General features: G+C 34.8%; 1 protein-coding gene across 2 annotated transcripts in view; it reads left to right on the forward strand.

Moving 5' to 3' along the window:
* The window catches only part of bark (C-type lectin domain-containing protein bark beetle), a 243,301-nt gene extending 222,513 nt beyond the window's left edge, over positions 1–20,788 (forward strand). For both annotated transcript variants that reach the window (XM_083125145.1, XM_083125146.1), the window contains 5 exons: positions 1,977–2,102; positions 10,428–10,686; positions 11,717–11,918; positions 13,728–13,978; positions 16,743–20,788. In XM_083125145.1, coding sequence (XP_082981271.1) covers positions 1,977–2,102; positions 10,428–10,686; positions 11,717–11,918; positions 13,728–13,978; positions 16,743–17,516 — 1,612 coding nt within the window. In that variant the 3' untranslated portion in view covers positions 17,517–20,788. The remainder of the gene's footprint in view (positions 1–1,976; positions 2,103–10,427; positions 10,687–11,716; positions 11,919–13,727; positions 13,979–16,742) is intronic.
* The last annotated feature ends 674 nt before the right edge of the window (positions 20,789–21,462 follow it).

Here is a 21,462-nt window from a genome sequence, read left to right on the forward strand (position 1 = left end):
ACATTCTTACTTTTTGGCCTAAAATTATATATTTTTTTTATTCCACTACTCTCCCCATCTGGCCATGTCATGTCATTTCTCCCTCCGTAACTGCACCAATACTTCTTCTTGAAGAACATAATTTATGAGAAAGTTTAGTTTCAGACCAAGTAAGATAGGGCAGGCCGGTTTTTCGTGCCCAATCCTGTATATAATACATGTACAGTTATAACTCCATTAAGCCTTGTTTCCATGATTATGAAAAACTAAATATGCTGACCAAGGCAGTAATTTATTTTATTAAAAACATAAACTAACGTTAGTTTTTTTACATGTACAGGGTTATTACAAACTCTGATACAAAAAGCTTATATCAATGTAAAGAGTACTCATAAAGTTTTATTTCATGACCTCACAAGTGTTCAATGTTTCCTTGTTATTATGCAGCAACAGTGTTACCAACCGTATCTGAAATGATATGAAATAAAACTTTGAGTTACTCATTACATTGATATAACCTTTTTGTATCCAAGTTTAATTAAACATTATTTACATGTGTCTGAAATCGGGAAGATCATTGTAATAACCTTGTATATAAAACCTTGACTTGCAAGTGTGTCTGTTTTACACTTCTTAGTGTGTGTGACAATGAAGCAGTGTTTCTGTTAACACTCAGAAATATTATTAATGATGAAACTTATAAAAATAAGAAGTTACTGGAATTATGCAGGAATTAGTTGCACTGGGAATTAAGCATGAATTCTACACAAATTGACTTCAGAAACGTGAGAAATCCTACTATCATGCAAACAAATCTTGAGAATGAAGACAGGATGCAAACGATATTGTATTCAAAGATTTATTAGCGTTTATGTTGGTTGGGAGAAGAAATTTCCCACAATCTTTATTTTGTCAACTTTAAAAATTTATGCATTTGTTTCAGACATACATTTTTTGCATTTAATGGAAACTCTTTAGTCTTTATCACGTAACAGTTGCAGTTTAATGGGAAGTGAGTGTAGTTTTATGGAACAAAAGAGAAATAATTCTGAATTTGGACTTTCCTGATTAAACAAAATCTTTTTTCTAAGAGTTTACATGATTCTGTAACTTATTTTCTACACCAAATTACAGTATTCTATTAGAATTTGTGGATGCACGGAAAACAGCTAAATGCTTCATATGGTTGATATTTATGAACTAAATAGTATCAAAATGGGAAAAAGTCTGTACATCATTACATTTTTAACATTAAATTTTTTTGACATTTCTCTTTGAAAATCTGGACTGATACTGCTTTGAACTGGTACGCATAACGATGTTGATATTCATATCGATTCTCACTAATACTGATGCTTAAAAATTCTAACAATGAGAAATTGTTGAGAATATTGATTAATATTAGTGTGTAAGTATTCCACAATTACATGCATCAATTTTCCAGGAGTTTTGCATTAAAATAATTCAAGAATTTCATCAGAAATTGTTATGTAATTACAAAACCCAGTTTTTTGCACAATACTGGTGAAAAATAAATGGAAATTTTTGAAATTTGCATAATTTCCAGGATAATTATATTCTGCAAGAGTGTTAAGCAGTGTTTTTGCAGATCACGTCCCAAGACCAAAATGGCTTTGTATCAGAAAGTAAATTCCAATCAATATTTTTGGATACCAGTCAGTATTGGGTGCCAAAACTGAGTGGGACAAGGACAGATTATTTTCTCTTGATAGACAAGGATTAGCATGAAGAGGCCATAGTGTGGGTGCAAAAATTGGGGGTGGTAGTCAAGTGCCCCTCATGCCCTGCTTAATTCCGCCACTGATCAATACATCAGCAGTATTGGCTCAGCCCTAGCATATTATCTTGGTCTCGGAGTAGCTACCGGGAATTTACTCTAACATGAGTAACTACCTTCATATGAAAAGCAATAAAGGATCATATAACTATGCTGAATATGAGCATGCGAGATTAAATTTTAAAATTCCTTTCTGCAGGAACATTGCAGTTGATTATAAAACTAGGACAACGGTCATCGCGGGAACAGCTGGACAACGTTATGTTCACAATATCTTCCTCAACCCAGACAATGACTATGAGATGGTCACTGTCAACCGGACTATGTAAGTTGAAGTTAGCTGTAAGGCATATAGATTTAGGGGAGAGTTTTTCTATTATAGTTCTATAATTTATATGCATTTGGATCCTTGATCATTCCAGCTGAGATTGAAGTGCAGTGCTCAAAGTGGATGGATGCTATGAAGAATTATTCAATGCATTTCCCCAGCTGTCCCATTGTCCCCATGCATAAACATACTAGCTCCAAGGCTCAAGCAAATATTAACTCCCCCACCTAACAACTTCCGCTTCAAGCACAGCTGATGTGTGTGAAAGCAGAGTTGGAAAATAACTGGAAAAGTGTTACATAAGTGTAGTATGAAACAACTGGTGTGCATAGTTCTCAAGTAAAGTGTGCGTCAGCATGGTTGATTGAAAAGTGTATATATGATTTTTAATGCAGAAGGCTTAAAACCCATTGAAAATCATCAACGGATATTGGTGATTCATGGTGAGAACTCTTGTCACATAGCCAAGTGTAAGAGTAGATAGTGTCACAAAAATAGTGTCACAAACCTTGAAGATGCTCCCCAGCCTGGCTGCCCTGTTAGCAAATCCAGATGCAATTAAAGCCATTGCGGACCTGATCAGAGAGAATTGCTGTATTAATGTCAATGAGGTGACTCCAGCAATGAACATAAGTCACTAATCAGCATAATGAGCTAAGCTACCAGTAAGATAATGCCAGGCCTCGGACAGCAAATGTCACCATGATGATGCAAAACTTGAAGTTTGAGGTCATGCCACACCCTCCTTATTACCCAGACCTGGTGCTGTCTTGATTTTCATCTTTGTGAGCCACTGAAAGAGTCTTTGCATGGCCTCAAATTCCACTCTGTTGATGCGAAGTCTGCAGTGCATGAGCGTCTCAGGAACCAACCAAAAGAGTTCTTTATTTCTAGCATCAAACAGCTGGTTTCCCACTGGCGCAAGTACGTAGAACAGTAGGGAAGTTTAAGCATGTACCTTCTTCATTTTCTCAATAACCACAATGTTGCGTCCCTTTTCCAGTTATTTTTTGACTGTAACTTGGAGTATTTTCAAATTGTTCAGAATTATAATCTATTTATTTATAAATTGGTACTCTGTTAATATTTGATGTAATGCAACATTTGTGGTTAGTTTCACTCCCATTTCCTTTTGTAATATGAAAATAAGAGCTAGCCAACAAAAGTTGATGCCATTTTAGAATTCAGGCCCCCCAAATAGTCTCTTAACTTAGTTAAAAATTCTGCTAGTTTTGTCGTTGTAGACTTTTGACACACCCTGTATTACAATAGAATTGTAAAAATGATCTCAATTTCAGTTAAGTTTGCATAGAATGCAAAGTAGGCCACCATTTTCAATCCAGTTTCATATTATTTCAATGTTGCTGCTAGCTTGATTGATTGATTGAGTTGGTGTTTTAAGTCCACTTTATGCACAGTAAGGCTGATTGGGACTATACCTACAGTTGAAAATTGGATCCGAACCACTATGTGCCTCCACCGAGTATTAAACCCAGGACCAATTGATTACAAGGCAATGATCGGAGAGGCTCAATGTTGCTGCTAGCAATGAATAATTTATAAAAGAACATTGATATAATTTGAAATATTGTATCTTGTTCTGTAGAATAAAATACAAAATCAGGAGTAATACAAATATGGCAATATTAATTAAGCATAGCCATTGATTGCCTTCCGATATTAAATTTAGTATAAAAGTGTTCTGTTCAATAATTTAATATTTTCCTTTTTATGCCTGACATGAAACAACAGTGCTGGATATAATAGGTAAGTTTTATGCAAGCAGCATTTGTGTGTCCAGCAGTACATTGCTTGCAAATCATGTCCATGTGTGTTAATGCTTTAAGCCATTTGCTTTATTGCTTTTTTTTTTATTAGTCTGCTGTTAAATATGTGTGTTATTGTTAACATCTGTTCATAACTTAGGTTTTATTCTGGTGTGTTTTCACTGTTAAATTTTGTGAACAATTGCAACATGTACATAGTTGTCCTTATTAGTCTAAACAGCTTTAGTTTCCATTTGCTCTCAGTCTTTGTGTGTCTTGCAATCACTCAAAATACTACAGCGTGTCCATGAAGTCTGGAACCAATGGGAGATCTGATGGACAGCACATTTCCTCAATGCAAAACGTACTCCGCATATCCACAACAGGGAGGTGCAAGGGGTGTGCTTGCGCACCCCTTAATTTTCTTCCGCACCCCCTACGTTCAACTAAAAACACTAACCCTTAGAGTGTCATATTATGTCATGTCAACATATTGAGCGCCGAATGTTAAGTACTGAAATAAGACCGTTATTATTGCGACATGCAAGCACTGAAAGAGATGCCGATACACATACTTTCCTGCACTGGCGGCAGCCTGTATAAAGAGAAGCGTTAGCATTGTTGTTATGAATATTTCTTCTTTTGTTTCTTCAAGTGATCTGTTTGGTTTTCGATAATTGCCTATAGCTTAATGTGAGTTGTTTATTTTCCTCCTGCTTGTTCATCCTCGCACTGAAGCAAAAATTTCAGCTGCTTCCAAAGGTAAGGTACCGGGAAATTGTAGTTAATGCGAGTTGTAACGTGAAGGGTAGTTTTCTTGTTAACACGTTCTATGTATTTGTTCCACGTAACATGTCTTGTAAACGTACCATTTCAGGCTTTTTTTTAAAAAAAAAAAAAAACTGTTGGGAAGATGCTCAATGTTCACGAAGAAATTTTACAGTTCATTGTTGGGGATAGTGGGGCAGAAGGGGTTTTGACGAAGACGAAGTTGCTGTGCGCTTCGCATTTTGTCCTGAAGTAGCTGATGGAAGGTACTATGTATTTTGTAGTACCTGCATTGGTTACATTGAAAAGGTTCAAAAATTGTTTGTAAAGACAAGGGTAATTTCATTTTGTATTTCACTACATAGTTCAATAAGACTGTAACCTGTATCTGAATGTTTGCACTGTATGACCACTATCTTGGAGTATAAGACTTAATACATACAAGGCTCATTCAGAAAGTAACCGCCGTTTGGGTATAAATAATAAACCTGCACAGATACAACAAATTTTTACTTTAAATCTGAAAGGTACAGCTGTCCTCTATTCTTCAACATAGTCGCCATATAAATTCAAGCACTTGTCATAGCGTTTCACTAACTTACCAATCCCTTCTGCATAAAACTCGGCCGCCTGGGAATTCAACCAACCTGTCACAGCATTTTGAAGATCCTCATCGTCAGCGAAGTGCTATGCCCCAAGCTACTTCTTCATGTGAATGAACGGATGAAAATCAGAAGGAGCCAAGTCCAGTATATATGGGGGATGATCAAAAACGTCCCATTTGAATTGGCGCAAAATGTCTTGTGTTCGCCGAGCAGTGTGAGGGCGAGCGTTGTCATGCACAAACACAACCCCAGATGTAGACAGACCACGACGTTTCTTCTGGATGGCTCTTCTCAGTTTCTGCAAAGTGTTATAGTAAACTTCAAAAGTGATTGTCGTACCACATTCCATGAATTTTTACCCAAAGAAATCTTATCACTCCGCGTATCTTGCATTTGGTGGGATTTTCGATGGCAGCACACATTTTGTGACATTATAACCAGCCACACACGCGGCACTACGATGCTCTCACTAGCACAGCTGGAAGCTTACTGAATCACAGATTGCGTGACGTAACAACGGTTACGCTCTGCCCACTACTACTAGCACCATGCCACAACGGCGGTTACTTTCCGAATGACCCTCGTATCATCATGGACGTCCAGGCGGAGGGCAAGGGAGCACAGTCTCCCTGGAAAATTAACATTTTCACTCGTAACTAAACAAATTTCACAAAGTAGTTTTATCAAAATTCAGAGGGAAGCTGACAGCAATGCCAGGGGGGCTGAGGACAACCAGTCTCCACTAGGATGGCCACAAAATCCAGATAACAGATATTCAGATTTCAAATTATCTGTATTGTTTTGGATGCAACAGATAATCTGAATATCCAGATAATTTGGATATTCAGATAGTACAGATTTGATGAAGGATTTGTACAAAATGCGTACAGTGAAATACGAACAGGACGAATAAAAGAATATGAGGATAGCTCATATAACGGATAAATGATAAAACTGTCTGGATAATGCATACATTTGGATATCTTGACATTTTGAATAATCCAAATATCCAGATATTGGACAATTTGGATATCAATATAATTTGGATATCAGAATATCCGATAGAAAATTATCCGATATTTGTATAAACTTTTATCCGGATTTGGTGATCCCTAATCTCAACACACTTCCTCACATATTTCAACATGTTTTCCTGAATTATCTTCAAAATGTGAGGATTCAGAGTGGGTGTTGCATTGGTTGTACTTTCTTGGAGATGATTCTGATCTATGTATCTCCTATTGAACTCTGCACCCATCTGTCTTGTCCACAAGGAAGAATTATTCCCATTCGGTCATCTTTCATCATTGTCATAGCTCACCTGTAATCTGAAAACAATACCACCATTGGTCTCAGACTTTATGGGTACCCTGTAGTTTTCCTCAGTCATTAGAAGTGAATGTTGGGATGATAATTTCAATGAAAGCCATGAACAGTTCTTCTCTATTCCATTTCCATCCCACATTCTTTTCATGGTTAACCAGATGTTGCAAAGGAGCAATGTTTTTTAAACCAACTAACTACCTACTAAGTTTCTAGTAGATCCTAGATCTAGATACTAGCGTTGGCAGTATTTGAGTCTTAATACTTTCAAAATTAACATAAATATTAGGGATGGGACCGATTAATCAGTACTCTATCGGTATCGGCCGATATAGGCATATCAGTGTATTGGTTTACCGATTATTTTACCGATCCGATATATCAATAAACAAGAGTCATTGGGCAGGTTATACTTCATATAAAATCATGAAAAGATTTTTTGATAAACAGGCGAGAATAAATTTTGCCTAATTCCTCTAATTAATTAAATAAATAAATATCTGATAATTTGGTGCATAATTCTGCCATTTTGTTGTAATTTTTATGGATAATCTCCATGCCCTACTTTCTAAAAAAAGTAAATATATAAATATGCAATTTCTTTTTCACTGCAGTCACCTTGAAACACACATTTATTAAGGAGGTCAATGATCATTTCAGGTTCTTCAAGGACCATTTCTAACTTTATATCGGATCGGTAGAATATTGGTTATTGGTATTGGTAAATTTTATATCTGTACTTTATCGGTATCAGCCAAAATTTCATATTGGCCCATCCCTAATAAATATATATCCACACATTTAGCAACAAGTTAATATATTGTTAATTTAGTATTTTGAAGTAATAAGTTACTTGTAACACAGTTAATATTAATAAAAAAATAACTGTTCCTTGTAACTGCCACTAGTTACTTTTTGAAATTATTTAATGCAACTAGTTACTTTTTCAGGTAACAACTAACAGATTTAAAACAGTTTCTTTCACAGTTAGTTAGTTAATGTTTCAATAGTAAGAAAAAACAAAACCAAAATGTTTGTCTTTCTACATGTTTTGCATGCCATAGTTTCAAGTATAAGGGTTTATTTTGATTATTATACCTCTATAGTTATTGTTTCGGGGAATGAAAAATGTGGTATGACATTAATACATGAAAAGAAAGTGATCACTTTATCTCAAAACTTTGGTAGGCACTGCCACCATCCTCTCGGGAACTAGTTTTAGAAACTATACACAGAAAAAGCTCACCAAACAATGACACAAGTTCCTGAAAATGGTGGTGGCAGTGGCCTCCGAAATTGATGGGAACACACATATAAAAGTTTTGCTGTTAAGTGAAATATTTTCATATTGAAACTTGAGGTTTATTATAATGTAAAAAATATAAATTTAGATGGTCATCAGTGACAAAAGAACAGCCCCCTTGCAGTTCCTGCGTGCCAAAAAGTTTATGAAGTATTTTTAAATTAATGGTCACCGTAACTAAGTTGTATTTTCAAAAAATAAAATAAATAAAAACTGAATTCTATAGCCCTTTGAGGTCCAATGTGCCAAGTGCTTTTTTCTGTGGCACATCTGACTTTCTGATTTATAATCTGCTACTTCTTCATCTCAAGTAACTTTCCAGTCACAGTGCTCAGTGAACACCATAGATTGAGGATTGTATTACCAGAGGAAGGAGTGACATCAAAGCCCTCATTATAAGTCTCCATTGCTGTTGTCCTACCTTATGCATTGCTTTTCCATGTATATTTGCTATTTGTGGATAATAACAAGAAATTCAACTTTTTCACATATACCTATTTCCAGAATAATGCCTACGCTGTTACGTATAATATAGAAAATATGTATGTTGCTTTGATATGTATCTGTGTGTGGTTCAGGTTATTTATTTATTAATTTTGGGGGTAAACTTCATTTTTGTATATTTTAATGTGACGTAACAACATGTAAATAAGCTGAATTGGTAAAATGTGTGCATAGAAGCATTCTACATTATTGAAAAGTAGTGTATACATTAGTGATTTGATTACACACGAGTTCTTGCATAAAGATTTAAACTAAATCAGGCACTTTTTTAACATTTACATGCCCAATCTGGATTTTCTTCATGGTAAGTACTTTTCTAGCTTCAAGCCAAATGAAACAACCAAACTATGGATTAGGAACCAACAATATATTATTTAAAGTTCCTGACAGTTTTCTGTAGGGCATTTCAAATAATACTCTAAATTATAGGACTAATTCTGATCAACATGATTGTGCACAAAATTAACTAAAAATCAACTTTGCTTGGTAAAATAGTGAACTCAATACAGCAAGCAAACTGCACATGCATATGTTTTATTTGTGGTATGATCACTAGAGACTGTGGGTATTTGTGTGTTTATTGTCCAACACTGTATTGCTGTGCTCGTTACAACTCTTGTCATTGTATATTAAATATCATGACAGATAATTCATACTGTAACAATATCAGCTGATATTGTTTATCTGTAAAATTATAGATGATTTTACTGAATCTATGTGCATTAATGGAGTCATGGTGGTCTAGTCTGCCATGCAGGAGACCCAGGTTCGATTCCCAGGGTGGCTGATCTGCGGTTGGAATTTTTCCCCTGCATAAAATGGCTCTGGGGCTCACCCAGCCTCAAATAAATATGTACATGTGGACAAATAAAAGCTGCCTGAGCAATGGCTGAGATTGAAAATGTGTGGGGTTCTACTCCCACATCCTCCCTAAATATGCCTTCATGGCAAGATGGAATATGCACGGGGAACTTACCTCACCTTTACGTATATCAGTGACGTTAAAGTCTCTATTTACATGTGGTTTACGAGTCCTATAATACATCCAATATTTCGAGTCAGTTGCCTGATCCTTCCTCAGACTGTAATTAAGCATAGAATTCTGTCATGTTATATTCATGCATACGTGTAAAATAGAGCTGAGTTACTTCCATTTTGAAATTATATGTACTGATACTCTTACAGATTAAAACTATTCATACATAAAGCTATTCTGTGTGTATTTATCAGTTTTTTAAAAAAATTTCATAAGTTTACGTGCGAAAAAATTAAAATGTTAAAATACCTGTTATTTAATCACACTAGCCCTGTCTAGTTCGCTGCAATTTTTGACACTCTTTACACTGACTTGGTTACACTGTGCAACACCGAATCATCTAGTTCGTTGACTTGGAGTCAAGTAGTGTATTTGTTGTCTGCACCATTTGCACTACGTTCCAGAGCAGTGTATCTGTGGTGTATGGTCACATTGTGAGTGCTAACTATTCAAATGACCGTTTAAAGCAGCAGACAGGCATTTGTTGAATCTTCTGAACTTGAACACTGCTTTGCGTCTACTTGGTTGAACGTCATTTCCTTGCACCCGCACTGACACTGGAATACACCCTACACCAAGTGTCAAAAAGTGCAGCGAACTAGACTGGACTAATAAATCCATTTTCCAACACAATACTGGTGCAAAATTAGTACTTTGGCATAGTCTCGAGGGTATTTAGACCCTCATGAAAGTGCATGTAGAATTTTGTGGACCGTGCAAGATAACCCAGACTTCAGAAAGTATCAGTGGGTACCACTGATGATATTCAAACCGGCACTTTCCGACTAGTATCAGCTGATAATGATATTGCCTCGACCGTAATAAAAAGTTATATAATGTACCTTGTACCCTGCTTTTGTAAAGTAAATTTCAAGTTCTTTTCCATGTCTCCGTAACTTCATGGAACAAACAGAATATCCTTGAATTAGTAAATCTGATATTAGAGCTTAATTTTTATAATAGAAGCTAATTTACTTCCATAAAAATATATATTAAACTTCTCTTTCGCCTATGCAGCAGCCTGGATGTGTGGAAGACACCGATAGATGCCAAACACAACTGGTGGGGCTACAACGTGACCTCGGCTGTCGGAGGCCGTATTAAGGACCGAAGTGACGAGGAGCATTTGCTGCAGGTGGAGTACATCCCTTTCTACATGAACAATCAGAGCATCCTTAGTGGGAAGTGTCCTCCCGGGTGGACTCTTGTCGGAAGTACTTGCTACATCTACATTGGGGCTCCGATGAAATTTGAAGAAGCTAGAAATTTTTGTAGGGTAAGTGTTTATTTACGAGGCAAGGTTTGATGATATATTTACAATCTTTCATGTACTTTCGTATTTAATTGCAGTTTGGTCAAAAATGTTTTAACTGTATTTTCTGCCAAAAGGGTGGTGAACCAAGTGGAAAGTAATAAAAACAGCAAAAAATTTTGTAACTGATTTTTTCTCAATGTTACAATTGTGGACATGTGTTTCCTTATTTGCATCATGGTGATATTATGATAAAGCTACATAATTAATTATTATTACTAATTTTATCGTGACTCTTTTCACAAAAATTAAAATAGTGAGAATAGCAGTGAAATATAATTGTAACTATTATTTGTTAAGATTTCCCTTAATATTTTCCAACTTTTGGTAATAATTAGTATGTGCATAGTTGTAATTAAGTAAATGTTATCATGTACAACTATGGCTGCTTTCCAGAATTCATTATTGTGTACTAAATTAAAAATTGATATTCTTTTGCACCCTCCTGGTGTGGTTCATGTAGTAAAATGGTGTCATCTACTTTGAAACTTATGGTTCTTAATATCAATACTTTATGAAAACATGTGATATGTTCTTTTTGCAATTCAACCATTATCACTGACTTTTCTTGCAATAAGCCTCCCCGATGGTGCAGTGGTAACATCATCACCCTGTAATCAAAGTGTCCCGGGTTCGATACCCTGTGGAAGCACATAGTGGTTTGGATCCCAATTTAAACTGTAGGTCCAGTCCCGATTAGCCTTTCTGTGCATAAAGTGGACTTAAAACAAAACCTTAAACCCTTTTTTTGCAATAAACTTGAAAATACATACTCCTTTGAAATCCAGTCATGTCATCATTTATGTCCACTATTTCAGCATGCTTTGTCATTATTTTTACTTCACCAGTCTATTATACCCCACTGAATACTGGAAAAGGCCTCTGTATAAAATATTACTTTGTGAAATTCTAAGTGGTGTATATAACAAATTTTATTTTATTCTCATATATTTTCATGTTCAAGATGTCCATTTTTCAATTTTTGTCTTTGCAGTCTGACAATGCTTCAATGCCATATGTTATGAATAATTACAATGCTGTTTACAAATATCTCAAGACACAACAGGAAAGATTTGAGTACTATGACAAAGTTTGGGTTCAGCACATAGATATGATAAATCGTTGCACTGTGTTTGCATACAAGACTGTGGATGTAGACAACTGTGAAAAGTTGAATCCATTTTTGTGCGAAATTGGTAAGTTGCTTTCGTTTGTGTGTTCTTTGGGATAAGCACATTTTTTCCGTAGGTTTGATCTACCAAGGTTTCTACAGCTATTTCAGGCAGATACAATTCGATTGATTACCCTGTCACTGATTAAAAATATTTTCCATTTGTGTGGCTATGCATGAATTATTGGCTCCGGGAATTGTGTGTGAATTCTGCTTGAATTTTTCTCTCTACACGTGAAAAATTGCAACTTCTTAAAATCCCAACGTCTTTTGCAGAACAGCCTATCTGACAGACGGAAGATTATTGGTAGATAAAATATCTTGAAGTTGATTAGGTAAATTTGAAATTCTTATAGAATTAACAATTTTTTGTAGATTACTATATCCCATAACATTTGTGACTTGTGTTTGTAGATGTATTTATAGTATGTGTAGCTATGTGAAATGACAAATGTAAACTTCACACCTTAAATTATACAGGGTGTCCCAGAAGTCTTTCCCTGATTACAAACTTTATTCATATCCGCTATATGCAAGGTAGAGATGTGAAAGAGGTGCCAAAATGTTGGAAAACTAACAAAGTTTTTTTGTTGCAGGTTTGAGTAACGTGGCTGTAGTGTAGCAGTGTCAGTGCCCAGAAAACTGGAAATGTTCACAAATCAGGAAAAAGCTCAGCATGTCCTCTGGTATCACGAGACCCGGTCACCAATAACAGTGCAAAGGAACTTTCAAATGTACAGAATTCTTTCGTCTAGAATATCTGCCATCAATAAGTTGGTATTTTAAAAATGGAACTTATCTTCATTCCCAAATCCTGTCAAGTCCAAGAAACATTGTATGGAAAGATGACATCCGATGTCAAGAGCATTAATTCCGGATTCCTTGGCACTGACACTGCTACACTACAGCCACATTACTGAAACCTGCAACAAATAAACTTGGTTAGTTTTCCAATATTTTGGCACCACTTTCACATCTCTACATTGCATATAGCGGATATGAATGAAGTTTGTAATCAGGGAAAGACTTCTGGGATACCCGGTGTATATATATCTACTATTCAATTGAATTGAATTACAATTTTTGGATTCATTGGAATCACATAGATCATTTATATTGTTAATATAAGTATTTGTGTGTGTGTGTGTGTGTGTGGGTGTGGGGGGGGGGGGGGGGTGAGAGACGATAAAACCTTAGTTTGAAATTATAGAAAACACCTGCTTGCACCCTTGAATTTTTGGAAAGTTCACCTTGGAAAACCGGGTATTTTACTTGAATTTTATGGCCCTACAGTAGCCACCCTGTATCCTCTTTTTTTTTTCCTTTGCTGTTGTTGTTCTACACAATTTAAATTATGATTTACTCAAATACCTAAACAATACTTCCTTAAAACTCAATAGAAATTACATATGCAAATGGTTGTTGAAGGTAGAAATGAGCAAATGGCAACTGCTCTCCATAACAAGTTTGGTTTTGGAGTGAAAAATAATACAAATAAAGTTAAGAATAATTAGAAAGACAGACTTGTTTTTTGATTCAGTATTGATATCATTATTTGATAATTTAGCAGCTAATTTTTTACTTTGTCTGCCACTCCTTCAAGAAAGTAAAAATAAAATTGTTTGAAAAACAATAATTATACTTCATTATTTTATTCAGCAAATAGTTTTGTATATTGTATCCTGCAAGAACAAAAAATTAGTTAAAGTTATTACAAAGAAATAGTTAATTCAGTTTTGTCATTATTTAATATTTGCGCAGTTAAGTTTTGTACTGTACATTTACAAGTAGGCAAACATGAATATTTGACAAGCATACGTTATTTATCATTCAGATCCAAAGGTATTCATCGACCCTCTGAGCTGGACGCAGGACATTCTGACAGTGGCCATCCTTGGGTGTGTTGGAGCAGCATTGATTCTCATTGTGTTAGTAGCAGGATTCTGGTTGTCAAAGTCCCGCCATCGACATGCTCAGAGACTTGAGAGGCGAAATTCAATCCGTGCCTCGTTGCATTCGGTACGTTCCATTTCATCTTCACACGGAGGATTTAACGAGCTCGGGTATCGTCGCAAAGGGCCATCGGTAAGTTATTTGCTGATGCATTAAATCATTGCACTTGTATATAAGTTTCCAACTACTGTATATGTAAGTGTTACGAAGACTGGTTCATGGAAAATAGGAATTGTAGCTTTCCTGGCAACGTGATTCGAACAAGTGTTCTCGGATTACCAGCTAGGTTAAGTTGATGTTGGCTTCCAATGAGCACATGAATTGCTGTCATCATATAAGATGATACTGAATTGTGAGAGTAGAACTCTTTTAATAAGAAAGCAAGTTCTCTCACACACACTAGTACATATTATCCATTAATTGAACAATCAGGCATTAAAATATAATATATCAGGAGATGCTACAGGATTCCCATTGGCTCATAAACTCAGGAAACATTGTGTATGGTTATTGCACATGTCGTGAATATGGATTTTTCATGTAAATTTAAACCCTAATTTAATTCAAAGTTGCTCAAGAATGTAAAGTAACACATAAAAAAATATTCTGTTCCTTGCAACATTTCTGCTCAAATAATACTTTAAACTAGGGATGGCCATATTATTGGATACTTTTCTATCCAGATATCCGATATTTATGGTTTATCCATTTCACATATTCTTTTATTTGTTGTTTTCATATTTCACTAAGAATTTTCTACAAATTCTTCACCAAATTTCTTCTATGCGAATTCTCCAGATATTCGGATATCCAGATTATCCATTGCAGTCAAAATGGATATTGGATAATTAGAAACCCAGATTTCTGTAATGCAGATGCTGTGGCTATCCTTACTTTAAACATGGTTAAAGTTAGGGTAAGGATGTCGAATTGACCCTTCTTAATAGAAATATGTATGATACATCATTGGAAAGTGTATGAATCAAGGATTCCAGAAATGTAGGATTTAAGGTGAGGAAACAATTGGAAGTGGAAGAAAAGTAGTATTAAATTTGAAGAAACTCCATTTTAATTGAAACATATTGAGCCTAATTTACGTGCAGATGTAAGGCTAGATGCCTAATTTGTTATTTTAGGCTTGTTGGGTTTAGTTATCTTAACACAAATAATACATTTAGAGTGTATTTATGCTAAGAGAACCAAACATAACATCGTAGGCATTCCTTGAGTGACGTCACAATTCAAGGATGTCCTTACTTTGTGCGATAAGGGAGACAAGTGAAATCAGGTCTCCCTTACCGCACAACGCTAGAACAACTTTGAACAGTAAAATCACCGAAAAACACTTATTTCCCAAACAAATTGAAGTAAAACAATTTTAAAAAAACGAAAATAATTTACAGCTACTAAAAAAATAGAAAATTCAATATCCAATAATAAAATGAAAATCATAAGTACGGATGAAGAAATTAAATAAAGAAAGTTGAATCCTAGTGGAAATTTGCAAACAATCCAGGTTAAAAACCAAAGCTCGACCTGGCAATATTGCATGTTTAGATCATGGATTTCAATAAAGGAAAGCTCCTATGGTAAGTAATGTAAGAAAGTTTATATTATTTCACAGAGTAGGAACTTCCAATTGAAAAATACACAGTGCCAAATCAATGCACGAATTAAGTACTATGAGTGAACCTATTTTTCTTTTTGGCTGAAACAGTAAAACACAAGGGTCGATTGTGCAGTCTAGCCATAGTTAGGAATTTATTTTGACTAAATGAGTAGGAATCCTTTACTAAATTTATTTTGTTTGTACAACCTATTTTTACATTTGTCTGTACATGGTTTTCATCAATGGATGTGATCCTGGAGGATAAAGTCAGCTGGAGTGTGGTGCTGATCACACCACTGTAGTTGAGATCAATAATGTGTGTGGCTCTACCTCCACACACTCAATTCTCTTGGTGTGTACTTTTCTGCTGTTGCAGATATTACTTCATGTATTTAAAAGGCTGTTACACCCGCCCCAAAATGACTTTGGACCTCGTAACAAAAGCACAAAAAATACAGAAAATTCATGTGAAAAGCTATTATTAAGCTATTAGATACAGCAAAAAATGCATACGGAATCATGTTGCCCTTACTTTTGAGAACCGTTTGGATGCGCTTGGACATGGAATCACTAAGACTTCGGAAGTAATTTAAGTCCTAAAAATGAGATTCAACTTCCCATTGTTAGAAAGGTTTCAATGGAAACTAAGCCTAAATATTGGACATGGAATGAAATTTGCTACAGAATCAGATAGAAGGCATCGAGCTGAATCCATTGTGTAAAATCATTTCTCTACGTTAAATAGCAACAGAGATATGGATGTTTAAAATTAGGCAATTCTTTATTTCAAATCTTCTCTATGGAAACAACAACAATGGCTAAAAATGAGATTCAACTTTCCATTGTTAGAAAGGTTTCCATGGAAATGAAGCCTAAGTATTGGACATGGAATGACATTTTTTTACGGAATCTGAAATAATAACTTTTCACATGAATCTGTATTTTTTGTGCTTTTGTTACGAGGTCCGAAGTCATTTTGCGGCGGGTGTATATCGTGTGAGAAGCAGATGGACGTAACTCCAATTTATCAAGTTTACGGGAGAGAGGAAACTGTATTCTTAGGAACAGGTCTGGCTCTTAAAAAGAATCAGTTACTTGGAGATACAGGATTCTACCTTAATGCTAAGGATTAAAAGAGAAGATGTGTTGACCAGACTCCAAATAGAGGAGTGTATTTAAACAAAACTGAAAACAGCATTTTTTGGGAGTTACGTTTTCCTGGTTCTCATGCAACAATATCATTATCATCATTCATCATTTTCTAATTAGTTTCCATCCATTTTTCAGAGTCAGAAATCAAGCCCTGCATTATCCAAACTCACCGAATACAAGAAAATGAATGGAAGTTTGGATTCTATGGATAAATCACAGTTCAACTCCTCAATGGAAGATAACCAGTCCTACGATATATATGAAGCTCACAATCCCGATGCAGCATTTGGCTATTCAGACTTCAGCAGCAAATTTGCAAAGGACACAAAGTTCGAAAACGAAGCCGTCAATGCAGTGGTTAACCCACCTTTTAACTTGGCTTACAAGAACGATGGTTTCCGTGACACCTCGACTTTCTCGTCAAGAGAACCATTACGTGGTGCATGGCCGTCGAACAGTGATGTCGGCGAGATTCACTGTAACGGCAGCACGGCAAGTTTCAAAAACGATTCCCCGGGAAGCAATTTCACCGCTTCCGCAAACCCTCTGAACTACAGCGTCGCGACGGATTCCACATTGGAGATGAAGCGTGATCTCGACACGACGAGAGACAGTGACATCCCTAGTGAATTCACAGTGTCTCAATCAGTTCCGAGCATGCCCTCGAGGCAACAAGACTATTACTATAATCCTAGTACTAGTGTGCTAGAGACTAACGTAGACGAACCTATAAGGCCACAGAGCCAGTTACTAGAGACAAATTTCGATGCGGCCGTACCGCATCCATCTAGATCGAAGAGCGAAGCTCTTCTCGAAACAAATTTCGACTACGATCCTACTTACGAAATTCCGAAACAAGTTCCAATGTCTAGCAGGAGCAAAAGCCAACCTTTGGAAACTGCAATGTGATTCATTTCTTAAAGACTGACAGACAGTAATGTTAAACATATCATATAGTCCAGTAAATTCCTGCGAGTACATAGTGAGGAATCGTAGTGACAAACTATTCAGGGAGAATGAATGCCTTTCTTCATTGCCTGTTGGTGGCAGAATGTTTGCGCACAATTGGTGAAGATTTTTTTACACAGCTTGTGTATTTGTGTTTTTTTATACGAGCAAATAACTTTTGAAGATTTATTGAACAACTTGTGTGAGAGTAATGCTATATTTTGTAACGAATTATTATATATTGAAGTGTCTTATTTAATAATGTGTGTGTTTGTGTTGAATGTGTGATTATGAAAAATCAGGAAATAGTGCCTTTTAATATCATACTTTTAAAATGAATGTGCAATTTTGCGATTGAAATATTGCCTTTTCTGCAACAGTATTCTAAATATGTTCTCGATTTTTTTGTGCTGTGTGTGTAAGTGACTTCCATTTCATTTTTGCTCATTTGAGTGTTAGTTGTTAAAACATTTTTTTCCTTAAGTGAAAAAAGACATATTTCCATGTTTGCTTTATTAATCATACGAACCAACAAAAATTGTTATTAAAGGTTATTCATTATACATGTAAATATTGACTTTTATATATAAAATTGATTCTAAGAGAACTGCATTGACTTTTTAAAATATGTAGACTAATATTTTGTTTATTACAGTACATAAGAAATTGCTATTAATGAGTTAATTTTATTAGGAGGATACTCATGAAGTTCAGATTAAATCACATCACACATTTATGTATATGAAAGTTAATGAAAGACATTCCTTTTTATATAAAATGTTTAAAATGTATGTATTATTTATTTCTTAGGTTTTACAAAATTTTCTAACTAGTATAATTGTGTACAGATAAAAGCATCATATTTATTCTTGTATAATTCTAATTTTTGAATGATGCACATTACTAGGGAAAATGTTTGCTAACAGTCACAAATAAGATTCAGAGGTATATATTTTCACTAGCATATATTACTACATGCGTGTCATTTTAAACAATGTAAAGAAGTTACAAATTGAAGATGTTTAGTCTTCATTTTTTCTTTCTTAATCCATACTTTAAATTTCAGAATTTATATTTGATGTTAATATTCTTCTTAATTCTGTCCAACCTATTTATCCTTGTTTTAATGTACTTATATACTTTTAATGTTACTAATTTTTGGAAGTTATTTCAGTGCTATTTTTCTCTTCTATGTATCTTTTTTCTTTTGTCTATTTGAAGGTGTTAGTTTTACCAATTTGAATTATTTAAATATTGGAACAACTATTATGACCAGTAGACCATCAAAAATTTGAAAGAACAATTGCATTCATAATTTTTTTTGTCAAAAAGTCTACTTTGTATAAATGGTTTAGGTGTTAGCAACTCCTCATGAAACTAATCAGATATATTTTTTAAAAAAAACAGTGTGGAAGCAAACAAAAACATATATTCCAGATCTTTAAAAAAACATTTTTGTATGATTTATATTTTTCAAATTGACAAACTAATACTTTTATTCCCCACCATGTAATAAATATCTAGTTACGGCCTGGGTACAGTAAAAAGATCTCCATGCATACTGCACAAATTTAATACAAAGTGCCTTTAGGTGAAAGACACTGTTGTTGCAACCGTATCTTATCAGCGTCTTCCATTGATTAATCAATAAGGAATCAATACAATTGTGATATGCATGGTCTATTATGTGACTGTGATTTTTAACTTGAAGCATTCTACCTTCAATATCACATATCATTGTATATTTTTAAATTTGGTGTTCAGAAATACATGTTTTGTTGAAACAAATCTTATCATCGTACCCATGTACAGTATTTTCTTGTTGTTCGACATTCCTGTCATGAACAAAACAACTGTCCTTGGGAACTTCAAAGAGTGAGGAAAGGTAAAATCACGTTAAAATTATGACTTGCCTTTGTTGTTCAGTTCTTGGTCAGAAACAGCAGAGGCAGTGCTGGTTGTTGAATTCAGCATTATTAATATTACTCATAAAATTTTCTATTAGCTATTTGCCTGTTTTGGGGGAGGCCATAAAGTGGCCTATTTTTTCTTCCCATGTAAGCATTGTAATCACTTAAAGCAGTCCACAATATTTATGAATTGGAACTGTACTATGTCAGCTTGCCGTTGTTTAATCACAAAATCCATTTTTCACAATGTCCTAGGAAATTATGCATTTTTCTTAACTTCCAGAATATCTAGACTGGAAAAATGAAGCAGGTCCTCTGACATTCTCAGACTATGAAAAAGTATTATATAGTACGCAACTGGCATTAAATTACAACCAATACTTTCCAATATCAATGCCACTGGTATTAGGACTTCCCAATGGCAAAATGGCATAGTGATAATGCTGTCACCTTGTAATCAAGGGGTTCTGGGTTTGATACCCACTGGGTATTGAATGTTGGTTTTCAGTTTTCTCTTTGGTAGAAACAATATTGATCACTTTTTAATCAGTGGACCCAGTTTGATTCCCAGTAGAGGAACAGTGCAATTTTAGATCCCACTTTAAACTGATTTAGATCTGTGCATATAGTGGACTTAAAACAAAGTGTACAAACTTTACCACTGGTATTGATTCAGTGGTAGTTTTTTTTTTTTCATTTCATCTGTCTGTTATGGTCTCTATCTTGTCGTTCCAAGTAATTGCACTATCACAATTCAAATACACATTTGTTTCTGATGATTGTTTTACAAATTGTGTCATGACTTCTTAAGATATGTGCACCAATTTAATGATTTCATATGAACTGAAATATTTTTGTTACTCTAAATACATACTATTGAAGTTAGAATGCAACAAATTAGTTACTTCTTAATTAAAAATGCATATACTGCCACTGGTGTCTTTATCTTCTGGTAGAAGATCATTAGTAATTAATATATTTTTGTTGCTTTAGAATGTGATGTACATTTTCTATTGCCTTGGGTGCAGTGTGGTTATACTGAAGTGCAATTATACCTTGATACATTTTACTGTGTTGCATAAGAGTGTAATTTTGAGAAACGTTTGTGTCAAAAGTCATCACAATTCAGTAGTAATGTCTACTATTAAAATTTATAGAAGTGTATTTACAAATGTGCATATGAGCGAGTGATTGCATTTGTTGTATAAATATGTTCTTTGTGATACTAGCAATGTATATTTTGTATTGTATGGTGTAAAGCAATGCAATTTTTGTAGTGATTTTTCTTGTAAATGTATCTGAGGAATATACGAAAAAAAAACATTTTTTCATTAAATCTTCTCCAGTAAAATCTCAACTTCGCATGCAACATCCTCTCCAGGGACAAGACTTGCAACTTAAAAGTCATTGCATTTTGATTTCATGACCCACTTGAGCCCCCTCTAGTACATCTTGAGAATAAATTACATGCTAAATACATTTTCATGTACAAATAATGCAAATTTAGTATTTTATGTGGTATTTTTAGTGTTTACTTAATCTTTCTGCTATGCGAGTTTAACGTCTTCGATAACATTTTGACCAAAAAATAATATTTTATGAATATAGGTATCACAATAAATTATTTCAGTACTATTTTCCAATAACAATTTTCCAACACACTGTTCTTTTTTTTTCATCAAAAGTTAGGCCCCCACCAAAAAGAAAATATCTTCGCTGTGCCCCTGCTTACTGCTGTTCCTTCATGGCATGGTGCAATGTGCAGGCTAAACTAGTGCTAAAGCCCAAGTCTCAGACCAACCGTGCCATTGCTCTCAGTGGTTTCAGCAGTAACATCCTAAGCCAACAGACCTAGGTTTGAGTCCTGGCTGTACCTCCATGTTTTCCTGGTTCTTTGTGATGTAATATTTATTGCGGCAAAAACAAAATTTAAGGTTATCAAAAAATACTAGTTCAAGCTGAACAAATACCATTACTTTTACTGATTTCCACCAATG

The sequence above is a fragment of the Lepisma saccharinum genome, chromosome 7, assembly GCF_977018435.1.
Source record: "Lepisma saccharinum chromosome 7, izLepSacc3.1, whole genome shotgun sequence".
NCBI lineage: Eukaryota > Metazoa > Arthropoda > Insecta > Zygentoma > Lepismatidae > Lepisma > Lepisma saccharinum.